This window comes from Macaca nemestrina, chromosome 4 (assembly GCF_043159975.1).
Source record: "Macaca nemestrina isolate mMacNem1 chromosome 4, mMacNem.hap1, whole genome shotgun sequence".
In the NCBI taxonomy this organism is placed as follows: domain Eukaryota; kingdom Metazoa; phylum Chordata; class Mammalia; order Primates; family Cercopithecidae; genus Macaca; species Macaca nemestrina.
Window position 1 is genome coordinate 103,364,182 of NC_092128.1, and position 25,364 is coordinate 103,389,545.

Consider the following 25,364-nt stretch of genomic DNA (forward strand, 5'->3'; position numbering starts at 1 on the left):
GATTATATTAGACCATTCTTGCATTGATATAAAGAAGTATCTGGGGCTGGGTAACTTACAGATAAAAGAGATTTAATTGGCTCATGGTTCTGCAGGCTTTACAGGAAGCATGATGCTGGCATTTGCTTCTGCTGAGGGCCTCACAAATCTTACAATAATGGCAGAAGGTGACAGGGAGCCAGCACGTCACATGGCAAGAGAGAGAGAGGGAGAAGGCACCACACTCTTTTAAACAACCAGATCTCACGTGAACTACCAGAGCAAGAACTCACTCATCATCAGGGGATGGGGCTAAAACAGTCAGGAGGGATCCACTCCCATGACACAAACATCTCCCACTAGGCCCCATCTACAACACTGGGGATTACATTTCAACATGAGATTTGGAGGGGACAGACATCTAAGCCATATCATTTCATCTCTGGCCCCCAAATATCATGTCCCTCTCACGTTACAAAATACAATCATACCTTTCCAGTAGTTCCCCAAAGTCTCAAATATTTCCAGCATCAAGTCCAAAGTCCTAAGTCTCATCAGAGACTCATTCTCCTTCCACCATGAGCCTGCAAAATCAAAGACAAGTTATTTGCTTCCAAGATACAATGGTGGTACAAGCATTGGGTAAACATTCCCATTCCAAAAGAAAGAAATTCACCAAAAGAAAGGGGCAATAGGCATCACACAAGTCTAAAACCAAGCAGGACAGTCATCGCATTTTAAAGCTCCAAAATAATCTCCTTTGACTTCATGTCCCACACCCTGGTATGAGGGGTGGGCTCCCAAGACCTTGAGCAGACCCACCCCTGTGGCTTTGCAGGGTACAGCACACATGGCTGTTCTCAAGGGTTGGAGTGGAGTGCTTGTGGCTTTTCCAAGCAAAGTTTACAAGCTTCCAATCTACCATTCTGTGGTCTGGAAGGCAGTGGCCCCCTTCCCATAGATCCACTAGGCAGTGTCCCAGTGGGGACTCTGTGTAGAGGCTCCAATCCCACATTTCTCCCTGCTATTGCCCTAGTAGAGTTTCTCTGTTGGGCTGCAACAGGCTTCTGCCTGGGGACCCAAGCTCTTCCATAATCCTCTGAAATCTAGGTGGAAGCCTCATTCATGCTTACATTCTGAGCATCTGAAGACTTAACATCATGTGACAACTGCCGAGGCATGACTTGAACCCTCTAGAGCTGCAGCGCAAGCTGTACCTTGGCCCCTTTGAGTCATGGCTGAAGCCAGAGTGGCCAGGATGCAGGGAGCAGTGTGGCAGCACAGGGAAGCAAGGCCCTGGGCCTGGCCCCCTAAGCCACTTTTCTCTGAGGTCTCTGGGCCTATGATGGAAGGGACTGCCCCAAGACTTCTAAAGTGCCTTCACGGCCTTTTTCCCATTGTCTTAGATATTAACATTTGGCTCCGTTTAGGTCAGGCTAATCTCCCTAGCAAGTGGTTACTCCACAGCCTGCTTGAACTTCTGTCCTGAAAATGATTTTGTTTCCTGCTATGTGGCCTGTGTATTTGTCTGTTTTCATGCTGCTGATAGAGACATACCTGAGACTGAGTGATCTATACAGGAAAAAGGATTTAATGGACTTGCAGTTCCACATGGCTGAGGAGGCCTCACAATCATGGTGGAAGGCAAGGAGGAGCAAGTTTTGTCTTACATGGCTGGTAGCAGGCAAAGAGAGAGAGAGAGAACTCCTCTTTAGAAAATGATCAGGTCTCATGAGACTTACTCACTATCCCGAGAACAGCACAGGAAAGACATCCCCCCATGATTCAATTATCTCACACTGGGTGTCTCTCACAACACATGGGAATTCAAGATGAGATTTGGGTGAGGACACAGCCTAACCATATCAGCCAGCATGAAAATTTTCCAAACTCTTACACTCTGCTTCCCTTTTAAATATAAGGTCCAGTTTCAGGTCATTTCTTTGCTCGCACATATAAGCATTGGCCGTTTGAAGCAACTAGGCCACTTCTTGAACGCTTTGCTGCTTAGAAATTTCTACTGCCAGATACCCTAGGTCATCACTCTTAAGTTGAAACTTCCACAGAGCCTTAAGACCTGGACAAAATGCAGCCAAGCTCTTTACTAAAGCATAACATGGGTGACTTTACTCCAGTTCCTAATAACATCATTTCCATCTGAGACCTCATCAGCCTGGACTTCAATATCTCTATCAGCATTTTGGTCACAACCATTTAACCGGTCTACAAGTTGCAAACTTTCCTTCATCTTCCTGTCTTCTTCTGAAACCTCCAAATTCTTCCAGTCTCTGCCCATTACCCAGTTCCAATGCTGGATCCACATTTTTAGGTACCTTTATTGCAATGCCCCACTCCTCAGTACTAATTTTGTGTTATGCCATTCTTGCATTGCTATAAAAAAGTACCTGAGGCTGGCTAACTTATAGAGAAAAAAGGTTCAATTGGCTCATGGTTCTGCAGGCTTTATATGAAGCATGGTGCTGGCATCCACTTCTGGGGAGGCCTCAGGGAGCTTACACCATGGTGAAAGGTGAATGGGGAGCCAATGTGACACATGGTCAGAGCAGGAGCAACAGAGATATGGAGGTACCACACTGTTTTAAACACCCAGATCTCACATGAACTACCAGAGCAAGAACTCACGCTTCACCAAGTGGATAGAGCTAAGCCACCTCCCACCAGGCCCCTACCTCCAACACTGGGGATTACATTTCACCATGAGATTTGGAGGGGACAAACATCCAAACCATAACAGAGATGAATGCCAAGACAGCTGGACTAGGTGGGGCAAGCCAGGAACAGCCTTCAGAAACAGCCTAGACAGGAGACAGGAAGACAAGGTGGCAGGAAGTAGTGGGGAACAAAGCAGGCTCCTCATCATTCAACTTCCCCTGAGTGCAGCAAAGGGGCTTTATTGTCAGCCCCTAACTGAACTGATCACTGAACTTTAAAGAGAAGACTGAGGCCCAGAGAAATGAGTAAATTTCCCAACAAGCAGAGAGTTGAGACTGGAATCTGGCTTCCCACCCCAGCCCAGTGCTCTTGGAACTAGAGGACTGTCCTCACCCTGTCAGCTAAGGGGAGCCTTGGCACGCTGGCCACCACCAGCCCAGTGATGCTAGGAAACTTGCAGTGCTTATCTATCTGTGTGTGCCTCCCTTTGCTCAAATGTAAAGTAGAAACAATAATACTGCCTGTCAGGATCTTCTTGTAAGAATTAAATTACTTAATATTTTAAAACATAGTGGTGTCATATTTGAGTTCACATTACCCTAAGATTCACCCTACCATCAGGCTGCTCCAAGGAACTCAAAGATTCCTGGGTAGAGGCCTGATGAAAATGGGCACTGGTTAAAAAAAAAAAAAAAGGAGGGATAATTTGTCAGTGGGAGTGTCATTTATGTTGTCCCCAGGTCCTACCCCTGGAATTGTGCAAGGGCCACAATAGTCAGAAATGGATTGTTTCATGGGATGTTCAATGAAACCTCAGTGAAACCATGGGACCATCTTGTCTTATTGCTTAAAACCACTGAAAGCTGAAAGGGTTGGATCTATGGAGCTTCCAGGTAACATCCTCTGAGGACCCTAGGAATGGTGAATGAGGGAGGAAGGGAGTAACGAGAGAAGAATTTAAACTGAGCAGAGCCAGGCAAACTCTCCCTGCATGCGCAACTAACAGGAAAACCCAGGTCCCGTGGGAAGTACCAAGTTACAGGACCCCAGCAGGCCATGTCAGTTCCCTTTCCCCTTTCTGTACTTACTGCTCCATCAAGGCTCAGCAGACCATTGGCTCTCCCTTTTCCTCTGTTCTCCTGGCTCCCGCTACCTCCGCTTTTTTCAGCAACAGATGTATTTTTCAAGGATCCTGCTCCTGGGAAGTACTTCCTCTATCACTTCACTTATCTCACCTGATGCACTATACCTAGTTATCAGCTTAATTGCCTGCTTCCACCACTGACAGTTACAATCAGGTGTATTCTATCTTCATCCCTGTGGCATTATCACTCCAAAACAATAGTAGACAGTCTTTGCATATTTATTGGATGAATGAATTAATGAATGAATGCATGGAACTCTTCCTGACAATGAAATTCAGGCCCTAGTCCCACACATAAGTAATTAAAGGTCAAAGTGACCATACTGAGCAAGTTCCTGAGCCCTTGCTAGTAAAAACAGGGCCCCTGGAGCAACATTGGTCTTTCTTGGAAGTTTATTAAAAATACAGACTCTCAGGCTGAATCCAGACTTGCATTTTAACAAGATCCCCAGATGATTCCCACATATTGAAGGTTAAGAAGCCCTGTTCTAAGGGGTAACGTCTTCCAGAGAGCTTAGCTGCTTCCAGCGCCCTACCTCAAGGGTCTGATTCAAGGAATGAGATGGAAGGCTGCAAATGCAGGCAGATCATTAAGGTCTCTGGCCCTGGAGCTCCATCATCAGTCCACCCTCCACCCCAGATAGGCCTAGAGATTCCCAAGTGTGAGGCAAGGAATCAAGTGCTCCCTGAGAGGGTGTCAAGCCCCAGCGCCTCCTGGAGGTCTCCAGCTGTGCAGAGTCATGCTCTTGGCAGCACCTGGCTGCTATTGTTCGGAGAGAATGCGGAGCTGCGGGGACAGTGGCACTGTACATGCTGACTAAAAGGCGGGGCTCCTATCTGCATTTGGAATGACAGACCCAATTCTATTTGGAAAAGAAGCACAATTACCCTTTATTACAGGATTTCAATGGCAGGAACCAGCCAAATGGACCAGGAAATGATTAAGAGACAAAAGTCAAGGCATTGTGTGTGCACCATGCTTAGTCCAGGCCTAAAAGCCCTATTGTAATGGCCACTGTTCCTGTAGCCCCTCCTGAGCCCCACCACCCTCCTCAGAAACACTGACTACTTGGACACACTATTTGTCTCTCCTCGAGGAAAAGGGTATAAAGCCACAGCAAACTTGCCAGGGACTGGGAGGGATGGTGGGGCAGGGAGAGATGAAGGGGCAAAAGACAGGCAGGAAAGGAGGTAACAGCCATAGACCACAAGCAGACCAGGGAAGGATGCAGACAGCAGAATTTGCAAATGTTGTGCTGCAGCTTGGAAGAGGGGAGGGAAAGAAGAAGGCAGGGAAATATCACTGCTGTCCCCCATCACGGGGCAGGATGTCAGGAAGCCCAAGTTCAAAACCCTTTCCCCACGTACTGGCTATGTGACTTAGGCATTTTGCTTATGCTTTCTGGATCTCATTTTCCTGGTCTGCAACATGCAGATGCTGATATTAGCTGTATGTGGTGACATGCCAATGAAATTAACTGAAATGAAGCATAGGAAAGTGCTTAGCACAGTTCTTGACACATAAACTGTGAATTCTAGTTCAGAAAGAACTAGAAATTGCTTCCCTTTGCCTGTCAACTAGTATATACATCACCACCCCAGCGCTGCCCATGTCACCCCCTGAGAAAGGCTTAAGGCATGATTCCTCCCAAGATATTAGAGGTTGGTGCAAAAGCTATTGCAGTTTTTGCCATTACTTTTAATACAACCTAATATTTGTGTTTAAGTGGGGACTTCAAAAGAGTCAATGGCTTCTGTTTCAAAAGAAAGACTCAGCCGGGCGTGATGGCTTATGCCTGTAATCCCAGCACTTTGGGAGACCAAGGTGGGCGGATCACGAGGTCAGGAGATCAAGACCACGGTGAAACCATGTCTCTACTAAAAGTACAAAAAAATTAGCTGGGCATGGTGTCGGGTGCCTTTAGTCCCAGCTACTTGGGAGGCTGAGGCAGGAGAATGGCGTGAACCCGGGAGGCGGACCTTACAGTGAGCCGAGATCGCACCACTGCACTCTAGCCCAGGAGACAGAGCTAGACTCCATCTCAGAAAAAAAAAAGAAAGAAAGAAAGAAAGAAAGACTCTCTAATCATGGAAATGGTATCAGGAAGTCTGAGAAGGACCTAGGCTGATATCTCTTGAGTCATGACCGCTATGGGACCACTTTCCTACTCAGCCTCTGTCTGAGACCATTGAATAAGATCTGAATCCAGTATTCATTGAGCAAGGTTAGAGAGGAATGCCCTGACAGCAGAAAAAGACTTGGAATGCTGGGGGCTCCCCTGCAGGACTCCCGTAGTGAGGGTCAGTGGGTGGCAGGAATCACTGGGGAATCAGGCCCGGGAAAGTCAGGGCTGCGGGTCACATGGCAGAGCCTATGAGTCCCCCAGACAGACACACAACCTGGGCCTGCCCCCCACTCCTGGATAGTAGACACCTGTACCCACTGCTCCGAAGGAGCTAGGAAGTTAGAAGGTCTACGTTTGGTTCATGAACCACAAGATGGAGCCACCAAGATGACAATGATTCTGATAGCCAAAAGGATCTGGGTCTCAGCATGGACAGTGGAGTAACTGAGCACTGGTGAGCCACAATTCTCATGGGTGGGGCCAGGAAGGTAATGTTCCCACAGGTGGTAGGACTTGGATGCTTGGGGGTGTGGGGGTGGCAAGAGCACAGAGCCAAGCTGAGATCAGACTAGTGGCCCTAGGGCCCCTTATCCCAAACCTGACACAAAGAGGGTGGCCCACTCCTGCCTCCTTGCAGACAGTCTTGAGGAGAGGGCAGTGGAAGACAAGACAAGAGCTTCTAGAGAGAGTGTGGCAGCCAGGCCCTGGGTGTTGGGACAAGTGTCACTGCACTATTTGGGGGTCTGGGAAGGGGATGGTCAGAGGCATAGCCTCAGAAAAGCTGGATGGAGCAATAGTGAGTGCCCAGGTAGCAGACTGCACATGCCTGATGAGGACTGGTCCACCCCCTCGAGGAGTCGAGGGAGACCAGAGGCAGAGGGGTCAGTTGGCTGAGGGGTGGCCGTCAGGGTAGGATTGGTGACAGATGTGGGAGAACATGTTGGTACCCATTAGAATTATAAAACTGAAATGGCTGCAGAGTCACTAGAGTAATTCTAAAGCCTCCAGGGAGGCTTTGAGTCAGGTGCTTGAAGATGCTGTCCACATTCAGCTGGAGTGGCCACAATGCCAGTTGTCACTTCAAAACAGACACCCAGAAGAGGCAGCAGGGCCCAGCCCTTAGGAAAGAGTTGAAGAAGATGAACGAAGCAGAGCTGTCACCCAAAATAAAAGGCTATTTGTGGTGGTATTAAGTAGAAAGTGAAGAACCGAGTGGGAGGTAGACTGTATCTTATGAGAAATGACCACAATGAGGTCACACATTCCTTCCTTTTATGCAAATAGGAAGACCCAGGTCCCTATACATTTCAATAAGCCTTTCTTCTTTCCCAGGGTCATCTCTCCCCATCAGCTCCAGGAGGTTGCTCTGCCCTCAAAGAGAGAACCGGAAGGGTACTTGGCCGGGTGTACCTTCCTGGGCTCTTCCAAGATGACAGCTCTCACCCTGTGCTGCAGGTGGCCCTGCGCCTGCTGCCACTTCTCACTGCTTACCAGGGCACATGGACACCGTTGGTTCCAAAAATGGGTCACAGCAGGATGGGCTGCTTCAGAATCACCAGGGAGAGCTATAAGAAGGCAGACTTCTTCTTTCTTCTTTTTTTCTTTTTTCTTTTTTGAGAGACAGAGTTTTACTATTGTTGCCCAGGCTGGAGTGCAATGGTGCGACCTTGGCTCACTGCAACCTCCACCTCTTGGGTTCAAGCAATTCTTTTGTCTCAGCCTCCCTAGTGGCTGGGATTACAGGCCCCCGCCACCATGCATGGCTAATTTTTCATATTTTTAGTAGAAATGGGGTTTCACCATGTTGGCCAGGCTGGTCTCGAACTCCTGACCTCAAGTGATCCACCCATCTCAGCCTCCCAAAGTGCTGGGATTTCAGGTGTAAGCCACCGCGCCCAGCAAAGAAGGCAGACTTGTAAACCTAGAAATTCTGATGCAATAACATGTAGGAAAGAGCCCAGGAATTTGCAAAAATGTTTCAACTCCCCAGACAATTGTGAAGCACGGCCAAATTTGGAAAATATTGATCTACACAAAACAATAAAAACAATACAACTATCCAAACATTAAAAATGACTTCACAAAAGGTAGCTAAGAGTGTGTCCGATTTTGTAAATATATATGCAATATACTTTGTAGTATATAATAATTGTATAACACCGATTCTGTGAACACACACACACTCACACATGCGCATATATCTGAGTTGTAGGATGATAGAGGTTTTTCTTCTTTATTCCTTTCTCAGTTGACTTTCTATAATAAACACGTATTCTGTTCATAATGAAAATATGATTTTGTGAGTGCTGGGGAGCAGATTATGACATATTTGGACTCCCAGAGTGGCTTAGCTCAGACTCCGTGTGTGGGTTTCCTGGAAACACAATGCCTCCCGGAGAGGCGTGCTGTCCCCTTCCTTTCTTCTGGAGAGCGTTCGTATGTGTTTGTTTCAATACACTTCATTCTGACTAGCAGATTGCATGGCTGGTTTTGTAAATGAACACTCATTTCACTCGATTAAATTAATATATTGACTTTTTTTTTTCCCACAGTAGTTAAGGAGGAGATCGGGGCTGGGGGGCTGGGCATGCATTCAGAATAGGGCTCTAGTCAGCAGGAAATGAAAGAGCTAAGCAAGGAAACTGAGGTTGATATCAACATGGTGGGGAGGAGAGGCTGCTGTGCGGAGGCTCCCCTGTGCTGCAGGTGGCCCTGTGCCTGGTGCCAGGGCTCTCATTGGGGACCCCAGATCCTCTCAAGCCAGAGCCCCGTCTTGCCAGGGCTGAGTCTGCTGTTGCTCTCCCTGGGGCAGGAGGGGAGAAGATCTGGTGTGAGTCCAGCGTGAGTGCTTCACACTGGTGAAGAACAAGGTTCTGGAGTCAGAAAGAACTAGATTCAAAATCTGAGTCTGGCGCTGAACACTCAGGCAAGTTACTGTCCTTCACTGAGCCCAGTTTCCTCTCATCTAGCAGGGATGATAACAGTATCTACTCAATGGATTTCTTGATCACGACCATCGTCCAGCTCCTACAGACCCCATCACCACCCACCCTCAGGATGGAGTGACAATGTGGGCCTGCTCTGAAGACTGAGGGTTGGGGCCTATTCTGAGTGGCCCACCTGAGTTGAGTGGCATTCCATATCTGCCAAGAGGGTGAGGCAATATGATTGACAGATCCCTCAAGCCCACATGGAAAGAGGTGATTTCCTAAAGCAAAGAAGGTTGAGTCAAACAAATACCACTTGTCTACTTTGACATCTAATGAAGAACTCCCATCTTTTGGTTCTCATTGAATTATCTGATTGATCAGCAATCCTTATCTGCTCATAAGTGGTATGCTTCAGGAGTGTTAGTAGGATTGGAATACTTGTCATATTGGTCTTGAAAACACAAGACTCTTCCCACATATTAAAAAGTAATCTTACTTATGTATTTATTTATGTATTTATTTTGAGACGAAATTTCGCTCTGTCACCAGGCTGGAGTGCAGTGGTGCTATCTTGACTCACTGCAGCCTCCACCTCCTGGGTTCAAGCAATTCTCCTGCCTCAGACTCCCAAGTAGCTGGGACTACAGGCGTTTGCCACCATGCCCAGCTAATTTTTGTATTTTTAGTAGGGACGGGGTTTCACCATGTTGGCCAGGCTGGTCTTGAACTCCTGACCTCGTGATCCACCCACCTTGGCCTCCCAAAGTGCTGGGATTACAGGCGTGAACCACTGTGCCTGGCCAATCACCAAAATATTAAAAATGGTTAGCTCTAAGAGGTGCTTACTTTCTCTTTTCAACTCTTTATTTTTGACTCCCCCCCCCCCCCGCAGTGATCTCACATTAGTTTTCACCATGCTAGCCAGGATGGTCTCGATCTCCTGACCTCGTGATCCGCCCACCTCCGTCTCCCAAAGTGCTGGGATTACAGGCTTGAGCCACTGTGTCCAGCCTCATGTGGAATTTTTAATCCGCACATGTTAGGGTAGGGAACTGGTAGAAACCCTGTCTCTACTAAAAATACAAAAAATTAGCCAGGCGTGGTGGCAGGCACCTGTAGTCCCAGCTACTTGGGAGGCTGAGGCAAGAGAATGGCATGAACCCAGGAGGCAGAGCTTGCAGTGAGCCAAGATCGTACCACTGCACTCCAGCCCGGGCAACAGGGCAAGACTCCGTCTAAAAAAAAAAAAAAAAAAAAATAGTTCCTGCTGTGTGCTAGGCTTTGTGTGTGCTTTGCACTTTTATATACTTTATATGGATTTGCACCTAGTGGGTACTCAAAAAATACTAAGCTTTGGCCATCCAGAACATATGCAAAAGACAGCAACCTGAGTGGTGAGAGATGATGAAAACCATTAGCTGAGCTGTTTCATTTAAAGAAGAAAAGATTCAGATGGAAAGCGGATAATTATTTTGAAATGTGTTAAAAGCCTGCCCCTTGAAAATAAGGTTACACACAATCTGGCTCCTTAGAATCATGGCCAATTCCAGGTGGTAGGACTTTTGACCAGAACTGATCTCGACGGATAAGGAAAGTGCTATAGATTCAAGCAGCAGCTGAGTGGTTCTTCTAAGGGCTGGATTACAACCTGTCAGCAGTGTCGTAGAGAATGTTTTACTGGAGATAGGATTTTAGATTAGATGACCTCCCGTTATTGCTAAGTATGAAAGCACAGTGACTGTGTTTTGAATGCTTCTAGCGGTGATTATCAACCTTTGAGCCAGCTCTCCAGTTTTCTGTGTGTACTGTTAAGAAGAGGTGTTGCCAACAACGTTGGCATGGTGGAAGCAGCACTGAATGTGAATTTGAAGCCAGAAGATCTGGTTTCAAGACTGCAGTGCTTCTTAGTAGTTGTCTGCCTACAGGGCGATCATTTAATCCATCTGAGCTTGTTGCTCATTTACAAAATGAGGATGATATCATCTACCCAACAGAGCTGTTGAATATTGACTTTGATTGGATACTACACAAATACAAGATTATGTTGTTGTAATTATTATTTTCTGAGTTATCTCTTATCTCTATACTTATATTTTTCATTAAAAGTTTTACAGTTTAGAAGATACTTTAAAATATCATTTTTCCCAACACAGCCTTTCTAAAGTGTTTCAAAATCTATTTACAGCTTTTTAGTGATACGTGGGGTGTCTTAGCTAAACAACAGACACATGTAAGGTAAATATGCTCTCAAGAATTTTATTACCTCTTCTGTTCATTTATTAAATAGATATTTACAGTGTATTAATTTTATACTTACATGTTGTATACCTAATATTTGATAATTTTTTTTTTTTGTGGTCCATTCCCTTCTTGGCGTTTCTTCTTATTTCCTATCTGTGTAGAACACAGCACATCACTTATTCATCCTTCAGATGTCATCCAGTACAATCTGACAGTAGCCCTCCCCATAATCTACACTCGAAGGACGCAGTTTTGTACTTAAGTTCAGCAGGGAAAGTAAATTATTATGTGAGTGGTTTTAGGACCAGTGGACTGCCTTTTGGGAAATGAGCAGGGAAATATAAAACTGGATTCATACTTCTCACTTTTCACAGAAAATAAATTTCAGATGAAGCAGCAAATTAGGTATAGGAAAAAAATAAAACCCCAAAATTAACCAAGAGAGTATGTTTACAATCTGAGAGTTAGAGAGGCCTATAGCATGCTTGGTATTTTCCTCCATCACACCCTTTATCTTACTCTTTCCATTTATCACCCTTTGTACTTAAATGTTGATGTGTGACCTGTGTCTCCTGAAGGGAGCGACCATTTTTGTTCCACAGTTTATATACAGTGCCTGCAAGATAGTAAAAAATAGTAGTTGAATGAGTGAGTATTTACATATGACTAATGAACACGAAAAGGTAGTCTTGATCCTATGGTAAAGACATTCAGGTTAAGGTGAAGACCTTTTCACTTCTCATATTTCTAAAAATTAATAGTATATCCAGTGCTTGCAAGAGTGGGAGGTAGTGGATGGGAGGGAAGTTTGGCAGTACACAGTAAAACATGTAGTGGGCCTGCCCTTCAGCCCTGCAGTTCCACCAGTGCAAGTATACCCTCTAGAGATGCTCACAGAAATACAGAGATGATGGGGAGAAATGCCTTTGGTAGTACTGTGTGTAATGTGAAAAATGGAAACATCCAAAATATCTCCTATGATCCAATCATAGAGTGGAATGTTAGGCCATCTTTATGGAAATAGGTCCAGTATACATTATTGAATTTTAAAAATTGCCAGTGTGTGTGTGTATAGGATGAATATACTTCTGTTTAAAATTTGGAGATTTTTGTGTGTTTGTGCATAGAAGTGATCTGGAAAGATAAATCCTGTAATTATTAAGAGTGTGGGATTGGAGGATGGAGTGAAGGTACTTTTAACTCTACTTTTATTCTTTTGTGGGATTTTGGGGGGACAAGGATTGTCGAATGTATGTATCTATATTTTCTTTTCTTTCTTTCTTTCTTTTTTTTTTTTGAGCAAGCATCACTCTGTTGCCCAGGTTGGAGGAGTGCAGTGGCACAATCTCGGCTCACTGCAACCTCCGCCACCCGGGTTCAGGCATTTTGTCTGTCTCAGTCTCCTGAATAGCTAAGACTACAGGCAACCACCACCATGCCTGGCTAATTTGTGTAGTTTTAGTAGAGATGGGGTTTCACCATATTGGCCAGGCTGGTCTTGAACTCGTGACCTCATGATCTGCCTGCCTCAGCCTCCCAAAGTGCTAGGATTAGCCACTGCACCTGGCCCTATATTTTCTTTTATAATTTGAATATACACACCCTTATATTATTCCCTCACCTCCAAGTCTCTGCCAACATAATGATAAATTATTGCACATACTCCTGAGAGGATCCTTGTTCTCATTTAGAAACAATTTGCTGTAACTATGCCTTTGTTTATACCTGTAACATTTGAGTTGAGGACTAAGGGGGAAAGAAAAGGTTCTGGTTTACAATGCCAAAATTTTTCTTCATTTGAGGTGCAATTATTTTTGAAGAGCTGAGGAAGAAGCTACGAAGTTTCAGCTCTAGTATGCAACTCTGGAAGAGGAAGGTAGAACTTTTCACAGAAACAAAGCTGTCCCTTCAAGAATAATAACTCACCTGTGGAAACAATTATAGGGAACCATTGAGTTTCATGGGGTTTTCAGTTCAAATAGGATCAGAGCTCTTTTTTGGAAGAGGAGTGGCATGCTGACATTTTATTTTGCATAACTACCAAAGCCCGTGTAAAAAGGGGAAGAGTAGGACATAAATTTTAACTATGAAAGATGTGAATGCCAATATTCTCTTTACTCAAAGACCCAGGAAGTAAAGTGGGATAGAGGCAGCATGATGTAGTAAAAAGTATATTGGTTCTGAAGTCAGTCAGAATATAGTCCTGGCTGCCACTTAGTAGCTCTGTGATTCCCTTTCCTTGGCTGTAAATTGGGGTAATAAATGGTTGTAGGATTAGAGTTAATGGAATGTGCTAAGCATATTAACATTATAAGTACTCAACAAATGGTAACTGATGGTTTTTACTTGGTGTGAAAGAAGAATAAAGAAAGAACTGTTTCATCTCCTTCACTACCCCCTTATGTGTCCTGAGTTTGCTAATATATTTTGAGGCCAAGTTCTCAAATTAGATTATATGCTACCTGGATTAACAGTTAATTGATACACTTGTTCATTCATTAAAAATGTTGAGCTCTAAGTGTCAGGTATTACTCTAGGTCTTGGGAACATATCCGTGCTTAAGAAAGAGAAGGTGTGTATTGTCAACTCACACATTCCCGTCTCTGACCCAGACTTCTCCCTTTAACTGAGATTTACACATATAACCACCTATTTGTCATCCCTACTTGGTTGCCTAGTGAAAATCTCAAAGGTGTTTTTCATTCCATGCTTTGCTGGGGTATCACCAGTGAGGGAGCTGGGACACCACAGTGTGCCTTTGTTGTCCTAATAAATACCCATCTAGGCAAATAGTTAGGATATAATACAACATTGTCCTTCTTCATTAACTTTCTTAAAAGAATATAGCACTAGTTTTGGCATGTGACTTTTAGTTATTTTGATTTGCCTCTATGTGTCCTGAGAGAATGTTATAGAAGTTGTAAACTCCTATTTGCAAGCTGAAATGCAAATATATGAAGTAAGTGCTTCAATAATGAATTGGTAGCAATATATTGTTTTCTGTTCCAGAAAACAGTTTGATCATGGAGAGGTAAAGACTTAATATCACTATTATTTTACTTATCTTAAAGTTGCATGCATTTGGACTTTCCTTTCTAGTTCCAGTTTCTAACTTTGTTAGCAATTGTCAGCAATCATCTTGAAAATAGCCTGGTATGTGTTTTTATGAGAATGCTACATGCAGATTCACTGATCGTTCATTTGTTAAAATTAACTAGGAAACTCATTTGTTCTGCTCTGATCATCTTTACGCTAATGGCAGTTGATTTCTGGAGCCCATTTAGATATATAGGTGAGGTGTCTATTGCATGACTGGAAATCACTTTCCTCTCTGCTCACTTTGCTGGAGGCCTCAGAGATGTGATTGGTTACTGCTCCCATCTCCTAGTGGTCCAGTCTGGTTTTGAGGGCGGTTCCAAAATGGAGCCCTCAGATCTTGAGGCAGCAGTCATTTCTTTTACCACTGTCTTTTCTTGGTCTGATGGTAGCATCCAGGTAGATTCAAAAATGTGGGCTTTATTAACCACAGGTTTGACTCTGAGAATCACAGAAGCACTTGCCTTAATGACTTTATAATTTTAGCCTTCCACTAAAATGGAACAGTTTGAAAGTGAATTTTAAGAATTGTTTTGTAAATTTCAGAAACCAAAGTAGTAGTAGTACTTTTTGTTACTAAGGAGAACGTACCCCTTTCTACATATTGCCAGCTTAGTATTCTTAAACTTCACTAACAGTAGGAGTAAAAAATTTTTTCTTCTTTCTTTCAGCTGGTTTATCATGCTTTGCAATTGTTAGCATATACAGCCCTTGGTATTTTAATTATGAGACTAAAACTCTTCTTGACACCACACATGTGTGTTATGGCATCACTGATCTGCTCAAGACAGGTAACATGTTATGTTGGAGTATAGCTACTGTAATAATTTTAGCCTTTATTATTGAGTGGCCCTAAAATAATGAATTACAAAGTCTTTTAAGTGATTATAGTTAAAGCTCTTCATGGTTTTGTACTTATCTTTCTTAAAGGGTAAGGGCCAAAGCTGATCATTTTCTATCTTTCTAAAGACTTTAAAATAGCTGTTGGTGTACAACAAACACTGATTTAGTACAGACTGAGTTCATGAGTGGTTACTGCAGGTGCTGATAGAAAGCAGAGCTTAATTGTACAAATAATAACTTTTTTTGTTTTGACATTCATATCACGAAGAATTGTAACAATGTCAAGTTATAAGTGCTTGAAAATTATATGGTCTTTTTTTTTAGTGTCAAACTTAAACTTTTTTTTTCATTTGGTACACATTTGGTGCACATTCTTGACTTGTGCGTTTTAAAATTTAGTTTAAGCCTTCCTTGGGGGTTTGCTGCTAATTTTTCCTGGATAACTGCCTCCTTGCTCTGTATTCATAGATTTATGCTTCTTCATAGTGTCACCTTTCCTTCAGTCAACCAGCCTACGTACAACAGCAGCACCTCCCTTAAACATAGCAGATAGTCACTAAGCACCTACACTGTGCACTCTGGGGATGGAGGATACAGTAGTGGACAGAAAAGTCAAAAGCCAGTGTTTGTAAGCCCTCAAACACCTTGAAATCTAGCTCTGTAGACATGCAGAGAAAGATCAAGAGAACAAAGTGTTGCTATGGAGTGTGGACTATTTGAATGTGGAAAAAAGTAGCCAGCCTCGAGGTTCCCAAGCAGAATGTTGATTATATTAGAAAGGCACTACTTTCCTCCTTTCTGACCCCTTCAGGCTGGCACAGGAGAGGAGGCTGGTTGGAAGCCTTTAATCTTGAATCTTTATCCCACAGCATGACTGATGATATAGGTTGGTGCAAAAGTAATTGCGGGTTTTGTCATTAAAATAGCAAAACCCGCAATTACTTTTGCACCGATCTAATAGAAAGTGTCACCCAGGGCAGGTTTTGCAAATGTGGGGTTCCTGCTGGTCACACAGGACCTCGCATTCAGAAGGACCCTGAACTTGGTTGAATGTTTGCTGCTGCTGTTTTGAATGTCTTAATAATTTTTTAACAAGAGACCTCACATTTTTGTTTTGCACTGGGCCTTGTAAATTGCATAGGTGGTTGTGGCTTTACTTGAATCTGGGAGTAGAGAAAGCAGGTTGAGAAAAGAACTTCCTACATTGTGTTCCACTTACATGAGGCTGATGGTAGAATTCTTTTGATCCCAAAGATTATTATTTGGGGGCTTTTTCTTTAGGATAATTAATCCTTTTTTTGGGACTCTAGCAGAGGCCACATTCTTCTCTGGGAAGAAGTTTTGCATAACATTGCATACTACTTTATACTAACAATTACCAATGTATTCTTAATTCGGTTTCAGCTATTTGGATGGCTCTTTTGCAAAGTACATCCTGGTGCTGTTGTTTTTGCTATATTAGCAGCAATGTCAATACAAGGTTCAGCAAATCTGCAAACCCAGTGGAATATTGTAGGGGAGTTCAGCAATTTGCCACAAGAAGAACTTATAGAGTGGATCAAATATAGTACTAAACCAGGTAAAAAAAAAAAAAAAAAAAAAAAAAAAAACTTAATTTTTTAGCTGTTTTTCCCACAATTTTGTATACCACTGCAAACTCTTAAACCCTAGTTACTTCCGCTGATCTTACTCTTTCTAAGCAATGTTGCTTTTAGAATATCTAAAACAAAGGAGATATCAATCCTGTTTAAATGGTTTGCAGGGGAAATGTTATACATAAGTTCTTAGTAATTTATTCTGCCATTTTTTATAGATTTTAATTTTTTCAAAATTTATTCACAGTCATAAATGCCACATTTAAAATAATTTTTCCTGTGCTTATTTTCTTAATGAATTTTTAATATTAGTCCTTCACATTCCTTCTTGAAATAAACTCACTCATGGAATAAAATAATTTTTACTGTGTTTATTTTCTTAATGAATTTTTAATATTAGTCCTTCACATTCCTTCTTGAAATAAACTCACTCATGGAATAAAATAATTTTTACTGTGTTTATTTTCTTAATGAATTTTTAATATTAGTCCTTCACATTCCTTCTTGAAATAAACTCACTCATGGAATAAAATAATTTTTACTGTGCTTATTTTCTTAATGAATTTTTAATATTAGTCCTTCACATTCCTTCTTGAAATAAACTCACTCATGGAATGTGATATTTTACTCATGTGTGGAAAGGGAGTCTTTGTTGTCATCTGAGTGTCAAATGATTGAATACTAAATCATCTTCCAGAATTCCTTGTTACTATAAAGCTTTCCTAGTCCATTTGATACTTCTTTTCTAGATTCAGGAAAGATTTCTAAGATTTTTTTCTTTAAAGAAAGAAAGAAATCTTTAATGATAAGATGATGAAGTTCTATTTTCCAAGGAAAATAGTTTTCCCAGACCTGGCTGCCAACCGCTACTTTATCAACCATCTGACTTCATTCTAGCTCTGCCATTGAATCTTGAAGTCATGAACCTGCTGGGCCTCCACTCTGCTACCTGTGAAATAATTGATTTAAACTTGAAGGAGACCCCTTCTCACCCTCACTGAGTGTCTTCCTGAGACCTTCCTCTTGCTTTCCAGATGCAGTGTTTGCGGGTGCCATGCCCACGAAGGCAAATGTTAAGCTCTCTGCACTTCGGCCCATTGTGAATCATCCACATTATGAAGACGCAGGCTTGAGGTCAGTGCACAGTCTTGCATCATCAAAACAAACCTTCCATGCAAACAGACAGTGAGTGGAGGACGCCAGCAAAGGAATGAGGAATGTTCCAAAAGGATATGATGAACTGAGGCTTATCGCGTCGGGGAGCAGAAGGCTGAAATAAGACTGCTAAGCTCTAAACAAATCCGTTAAGGCTTCACAGGGCAGGAAAGCAACAACTTTGGGGGCCATCTTCTCTACCAGGCAGAAAAAGGAAGTCATACTATAGCACTTTCCCACAGGTTAACAGGGCTCTAAAATGTCCAAGTTCTTTTCATCCTGTAACTCCCTGAAGAGTTTAGCTTACAGTGTTTATTAAGGTTTTCTCATAGGTGATTCTTCTTGATTTTGGAGAAGTCATTTGAAATAGAATCCCATTCAAAGAGGAGTTTATTCTGGTTTTCACCAGTATAGCCTGTTAGAATGATCCTGGGTGTTTTCTGTTTTTTTAGATTTTTTTGAGACTTTAGAAAATAATTTAGAGACGTGTTGTCTAAATTATTTTTTTAATTTAATTTTTCATGCAGTTTCTAAGGCAGGTGAAGCTATTCATTTTCTCAGTGATTAGGTGAATCTTATTAGCATCTTCTTTTGCATAACAATGGCATGTACATTTACAAATAAGCTTTTTCATTAAAAAATCTCATCAAGCTAATTTCCAGACCAATTTTGTTAAATAAGTTTAGTTTTTCTTAAGTCTAGAAATAAAATGAAAAACCGTTTAATGTGAATTACTGTTGATGTCGAAGTTGGGACTGTGGCAGCTTCAGAGTAGTCCTGTAGTTGTGTTTGCTATAGTTCATCCCTGTTCACACACAGGGTACCTCACTCTTACATGTGATGGAGCAGTGAAGAATTTAAGACAAATAAATAGGTGAACAAACACAAAGATGACCAAGTTTGGAAATGTAGGGTTGCGTTAAAGGTGACCCTCATCTCCCACGACTTGGCCTCCTTCTGCCTTCTGCTTTTGACCTCACTGATGCCCGTTAGCCGGAACTTCCATGGGGAATTTCCTCCTGACTGGATTCCTCTTCATTGTCGTCTAGTCTAATTCAGTGCTTTCTTCCAAATGTGTTGATTATATTATTTTAATCTTGAAAATTTTGTGCCTAATTATTTTTCTTTAAAGAGCCAGAACGAAAATAGTATACTCAATGTATAGTCGGAAAGCAGCTGAAGAAGTGAAGCGAGAACTGATAAAGTTAAAAGTGAACTATTACATTCTAGAAGAGTCATGGTGTGTAAGAAGATCCAAGTGAGTATCAACACAGTTAACATTTTATAATCAGAAGACATGAAGGTTAATTCGAGCACATGGCAAATACTTTGCTGGTGACAGGGGTGTGTATATAACATAAAGTATACGTGGAAAAACTTTTTTTTTTTTAAACAGGCTCTCACTCTGTCGCCCAGGCTGGAGTGCACTGGCATGATCTGGGCTCACTGCAGCCTCCGCCTAATTTTTGTATTTTTAGTGGAGATGGGGTTTTGCCATGTTGGCCAGGCTGGTCTCAAACTCCTGGCCTCAGGTGCTACTCCTGCCTTGGCCTCCCAAAGTGCTGGGACTACAGGCGTGAGCCACCACGCCTGGCCTGAAAAAACCTTTTAGATAGTGATTTGGAGACTTTCTTTTCTAGTCTTTATAAATATCTTTTTTAAAAATAATGATTTGTATGTGTGCTACCTTAAAGAGATTTTTATTGGCACTAGTTGATAATCTCCCAAATTGTTCATATTTGCTTTTGATGTTTTTTAAAAAAAAAATTCTATTTAAAGTTGGATGTATTTTCTTTCAAAAGACTTCCAGGGTCTGAAACCAAGTAATAGGGAGTCTCTTTTGGTGAAGTCAGGCAGCTGAGCACCAGGGGCCGCATTATCCGTACTGGGTCTCTGTGCTACACCATGTCCTGTCGATGGATGGGATACCATGTCGGCATCAACTCAGAATGAAACTTTTCTTTCCCAGCGTTTCACATCTTATTTGAATGGGAAAAGAACTTTACTGTGACCCACATTCTTTTGGGTTTATAGTTTTTAAAAGTTTCTATTTCCACAGAGATGTTTACTAAGCTGAGTATAGCTCCAAGTGACAGTAAGATCTTCAAAGCAGATGTGAGTCTAAAGCGATCTAGAAATGTGGCACGTAAGTGACTGGACAGCAGGTGACAGTAGCCTGCTTTTAAAGTACCAAAACATTCACTTCATGAAGAGCACAGTACGGGAAGAATTTTGTCAGAAATAAACACTATTTTATGAAATAATAATATTTTTTAAATTCTTACTACTCTGTAACTAAACAAAAGCGTTCAAGAGATTGTTATATTTGTGGCTTGATCATACTTGCCCACCATAGATTTCAATGACACATATGGTATTAAGACAACATTGTTAAATACTGAGTCATGAGTGAAAAATAGTTCTGTGACATAGTATTTACAGCTTTGTTCACAAGGAAACTAAAATAATTGATTATAGAACGATTTTCCTATGAATGTGTGCTACGTGGTTTGAATTCAGTCAGGATTTATAGAAAATGTTATTTTGTAATAATTCAGAAAGTGTTTTAAGCATTTGTGAATATATATGAAATTCACATACTCACCTTTAACATTGTTATATAAATTTAGGACAGAAAAGTTCTAAGCATCTCATGACGATCTTATCAGGAAATTATATGAAATGAATGGTAGGCTGACATTTGCAATAGGAAGAACTCAGTTCTTAGCATAGCTTTCTACCAGAATTGGGATCTTCTTTATTTCTGTGGGTTTCACTCTCTTGAAACAACTGTAAGTTACTGGAACATAAAAATAATTTTCATAACCTTTTTTCTCCAAGCTAACAATGAGCCTTGATTCGAGAGTTCATTTTTCCCTAGACCCCCGCGTAGAGTCTGAATATGTGAAAGTTGCAGAGGCTTTGTGCTGTAGAGTGTTGGGAGAGCTCCCTGGATTTGCACAGCTCTAACAGTCTCATGTTCGGGTTCATGCTGTTTGCAGAGTAGGCAGAGCACTGTTTTACCCACACAAGAAGGGATACGAAGTCAAATTCAGGAAGTATGGCAATAAACTTTGCACACTAAACAAAATAGCAGACATTGAACTGACTTCAGGTCACTTACGAGCACTCAGACTGAGAGGTGGGGTGCAGAAGAGGGGGTGCTGGATTTCCCCGTCTGGACCTTGACTTGCCATTTATTGTGTCTGTCACAGCAGGAGTTGAGTGGGAGGAAGTTACGAAAGTGACTCTCTCATCTGTTTTCCCACTCATCAAAACAGCACTCTCCATCTAGTACAAGATCTAAGCCAGGCTGATGACGCACTGGCAGGAAACCCTGGACAGGGCCACTCTGCTTCAACCTTGACACAAAACAGAAGCTGTGCTTTCTGTCCCGACAGGGAAGCAAATGGGGAGTTCAGATAGGAGGGGAAAGTGAAGAATGACTAATATTTACCTAGTGTTTACATTCAGAGTAGGAAGTTTCTTGACAAAGCTTTCTGCCAGGTTTGGGACCTTCCTTATCTCCTTGGCCTTCACTCTCCATTTCAGTTGTGATCAGCCTGAAATCACCCTGTAGACTGCTGGGACATGAAAGTCTGTCGGAATGGGGGAAGCAGCTGGGGAACTCAGACAGGAGAGGAAGGGAAAGAGGGACCAGTATTCATCTAGTGCTTAATCTGTGCCTGGCAATTGGTGAGCACTGTGTTTAAATGATCTCATTTACAAGTGGCTTAATTGTATGGCTTGATTATTCCTTAAATATTTGACACTGTGTTTAAATATAAACACTCAAATCTATTTGCATGCAAATTGTAGATTAGTTTTTAATTAACTACAGTTCTCTGCTTTCTTTTACTCCAATAATAGAGTTGACATAAAATACATGTATTTAGAAGAAAATTATTCAGATTTCCACTAATGCTATTTGCAGATGGCTGGCCTGGGGAAACCTTGGGAAACTCAGATGAGGACTAAATAGTGTTGCACAAGTCACCCAGAGCTCTCCAAGACAGCTGTTCACCCTCTCTTTTTCCTAAAAGCTGTTAACCATGGGTCGTTCTCTACTTTCTGTGTGTCTCACTCTCTGCCACCACGGCCCTCAGTGTTGTAACAGTTCAGCCTTGACGTGTATGAGAAAAAAGGTAGAAAACCCATGTCCAGCCATATGATCATAGGTGTTCCATGTCAGCAGAAACCAGTGTCAGCAAGGGGGTGCAAAAAGTGTGCACTTGAACCCTCTTCATGGGAACTCTCATTGGCAAAACATTTCTAGGGGATAGTTTGATGAAGGGAAGGTAAGAAAAAATTGTGCAGTCCTTTGGCAGAGTGATAATGCTGCCTCTGGAGCAGGGGTCCCCAAGCCCCCAGCCATGGACCAGTACTGGTCTGTGGCCTGTTAGGAACCCAGCCTCACAGCAGGAGGTGAGTGGAGGGTGAGTGAGCATTACAGCCTGAGCTCTGGCTCCTGTCGGATCAGTGACAGCATTAGATTCTCATAGGAGCACGAACCCTATTGAGAACTGCACATGCGAGGGATCTAGGGTACATGCTCCTTATGAGAATCTAATGCCTGATGATCTGAGGTGAAACAGTTTCATCCCAAAACCATCCCCCTGACCCTCCAGTCCATGGAAAAATTGTCTTGCACTAAACCAGTCCCTGGTGCCAAAAAGGTTGGGGACCGCTGCTCTAGAGGTTTAGCTTGTAGAAGGGAGCTCGGTACAAGACTGCTTATAGCTGCATTGCTTTATAATGGCAAAATGGGAAACAATTAAAGTATCTGTCTGTAAAGAATTGGTTAATACATATGAGAACTAGCAGTTTTTAAAAACAATAGAGTAGGTCTTTATGCACTGAGATGGAAAAATAGTGCCACATTTTATTGTTCAGTATAGAGTCCCAACATAACTCCATTTTTGTAAAAACAACTCAAGAGCATCTGTCAGGGTTTTCCAGAGGGACAGAACTAATAGGATAGATGTATATATGAAAGGGAGTTGATGAAGGAGTACTGACTCACACGATCACAAGGTGAGGCCCCACAATAGGCCATCTGCAAGCTGAGGAACAAGGAAGCCAGTCAGAATCCCAAAACCTCAAAAGTAGGACAGCTGACAGGGTAGCCTTCAATCTGTGGCTGAAGGCCCAAGGTCCCCTGGCAAACCACTGGTGTAGACCCAAGAGTCCAGAAACTGAAGAACTTGGAGTCTGACGTTCAAGGGCAGGAAGCGTCTAGCACAGGAGAAAGATGGAGGCCAGAAGACTCAGCCAGTCTAGTCCTTCCACATTCTTTTGCCTGCTTTTATTCTAGCTTACTGGCAGCTGATTAGATGGTACCCACACAGATTGAGGGTGGGTCGCCCTCTCCCAGTCCACTGACTCAAATGTTAATCTCCCTTGGCAACACCCTCACAGACACACCCAGAAACAATACTTTGCATCCTTCAATGCAATCAAGTTGATACTCAATACTGACCATCATGGTATCTATGTATATAATGATATCTGTGTCTGTATGTGTGTCTGACATTGGATAACAAAAGATCCAGTAGACACCAAATATTGTATGTTCTCACTTATAAGTCGGAACCAAGCTACCAGGATGCGAAGCATAGAATGCCATGGACTGTGGGGACTCGGGGGAAGCAAGGGGTGGGGTTAGGGATAAAAGACTACACATTGGGTACACTTGACACTGCTCTGGTGATGGGTGCACCAAAATCTCAGTAGCTGCCACTGAAGAACTTATCCACGTAACCAAAAGCCACCTGTTTCCCAAAAGCTATTGAAACAATTTTTTTTAAAAAAAGGTCCAGCAGGATATATGCTGAATTGTTTATAGAAGTCACCTCTGAGAAGTGCTATTGGAGATGATGGTGACTTTCACTTCTTAAAATGTATGTAGGTCTATATTTTAATACTTCTATAATGACTGATTACTTCTAAATTAAAGATGTTATTTAAAAAGGGAAAATGATGTACATCCCTGCTGCGGTGTTTGCCTCATGGTGGAGAGTGAGGGAGGGACTGCTACTAAACCTAAGAGAGACTTGTTGGGAATTTTTTTTCTCTTATTTAAAAATAAAAAGGAAAGCAATTATGACAAAACTTGAGCAGTTGTCAATTCTCTATAATTTTCCAATATGTTTTTCTGTTTTTTAAAATTCCTCAAAAGGTAGATAGCAGTATCCACAGTTACATCTATAAAACTGTTATTGATTTAAAATAAATGATACTGTTATTTTGAAGAACTTATTTAGGCAAATGTCATATGATGCCAATTTTACTCATTCTGTTCTTTATAAAGATATATTGCTTTTGAGATTTAATTATGTTTTTAAGATGTATGCTCAACACTACCAGAATGTCTTTAAATTGATTCATTCTAGAATATTGACTGTCCAGTTTAAGATGGTTTGACCTACTGATTTTTTGACTTTGTGACAGTGTTAAGGCCATATGCATTCAGTGGAAAGCACACTTCAAATATCCATACCACCATCTGTTTTTCAATTTCAGTACAGCATTCAGTAAATTACATGAGATATGCAGCATTTCGTCATGAAATAGTATTTGCATTAGATTATTTTGTCCAGCTGTCAGCTAATGCAAGTGTTCCTAGCATGTTTCAGGTGGCTCGGCTAAGCTGTGATGCTGGATAGATTAGGTGTATTAAATGCATTTTCAGCTTATTATGATGGGTGTATTGGAACATACCCCATTCTAAGTTGAGGAGCATCTGTACAATTAATGCAGCTTCCCTGTGAACTAAGCATATTTGTTCATTATAATTTTTTAAATCAATGTTACACATTCTTCTGTGTGCTGGGCATGGCGCTAGATACCTGATCTCTCATAATCCTCACAACAAACCTATGTCATGGGTGTTTATTTCCTCATTTTACAAATGTGAAAACTAAGACCAAGGGAAGCTACCTGCCCAGAACCACATTCTTGGTAAGTAGCTGCGGCAGAGTTTAACTGAGGTGTCTCTTTCCCCAACACCTGGATATATGTATCTGCAGGTCTGTGTCTTTCCTTATAGGCACCTTTGCTGCATTCACCTTGTCCTAAAGTGAGTCATGGCAGCTTATAAAATCTTAAAATAGCTATATGAAAGGATTGTTTAAAAACTAAAGTAATTTAAGTGGAGAAAAGGAAATGAGGTCAGGAATATAAGAAGTGCCCTGCTTTATCTGCAGTTATGTAATGCACATTGATTTTTAATGTGTACATTCATTTTTCTAGGCCTGGTTGCAGTATGCCTGAAATTTGGGATGTAGAAGATCCTGCCAATGCTGGGAAAACTCCCTTATGTAACCTCTTGGTGAAGGATTCCAAACCTCACTTCACCACTGTATTCCAGAACAGTGTTTACAAAGTCCTAGAAGTTGTAAAAGAATGACTGCTACATGAACTGCTGCCTATGGAGAACTACATCAGTAACGGTTTTAATGTTTTGCTAAGTCATGTGTTGTTCATATCCCAAAAACTTTTGTAGGTAACTGTTTTCAAATAGAAAACGTTTTATTTGGTCAATTTGAATGTCATTTTAATTATAAAAATGACTTATACTTTT

At 42.0% G+C, this 25,364-nt stretch overlaps 2 protein-coding genes across 2 annotated transcripts in view; one reads left to right on the forward strand and one right to left on the reverse strand.

Moving 5' to 3' along the window:
* LOC105475836 (probable C-mannosyltransferase DPY19L2) overlaps window positions 1–535 on the reverse strand; it is a 126,047-nt gene extending 125,512 nt beyond the window's left edge. The window contains exon 1 of the mRNA XM_071095014.1: window positions 471–535. Within this exon, the coding sequence (XP_070951115.1) occupies window positions 471–534 (64 nt within the window). The 5' untranslated portion in view covers window position 535. The remainder of the gene's footprint in view (window positions 1–470) is intronic.
* Window positions 536–14,110: 13,575 nt separating this feature from the next.
* Window positions 14,111–25,346, forward strand: LOC105475833 (protein C-mannosyl-transferase DPY19L1-like). Its single transcript, XM_071095021.1, has 6 exons — window positions 14,111–14,124; window positions 14,861–14,980; window positions 16,437–16,611; window positions 17,662–17,761; window positions 18,915–19,040; window positions 25,034–25,346. Exons 2-6 carry the CDS (start codon window positions 14,915–14,917, stop codon window positions 25,188–25,190), a joined length of 624 nt encoding a protein of 207 aa, XP_070951122.1. The 5' UTR covers window positions 14,111–14,124; window positions 14,861–14,914; the 3' UTR covers window positions 25,191–25,346.
* The last annotated feature ends 18 nt before the right edge of the window (window positions 25,347–25,364 follow it).

Coding starts and splice junctions, on each gene's coding strand:
- LOC105475833 (XM_071095021.1), top strand. CDS start 14,915: ATGAGACTAAAACTCTTCTTGACACCACACATGTGTGTTATGGCATCA. Junction 17,762..18,914: donor TATGAAGACGCAGGCTTGAG/GTCAGTGCACAG, acceptor TTTTCTTTAAAG/AGCCAGAACGAAAATAGTAT. Junction 19,041..25,033: donor TGGTGTGTAAGAAGATCCAA/GTGAGTATCAAC, acceptor TCATTTTTCTAG/GCCTGGTTGCAGTATGCCTG.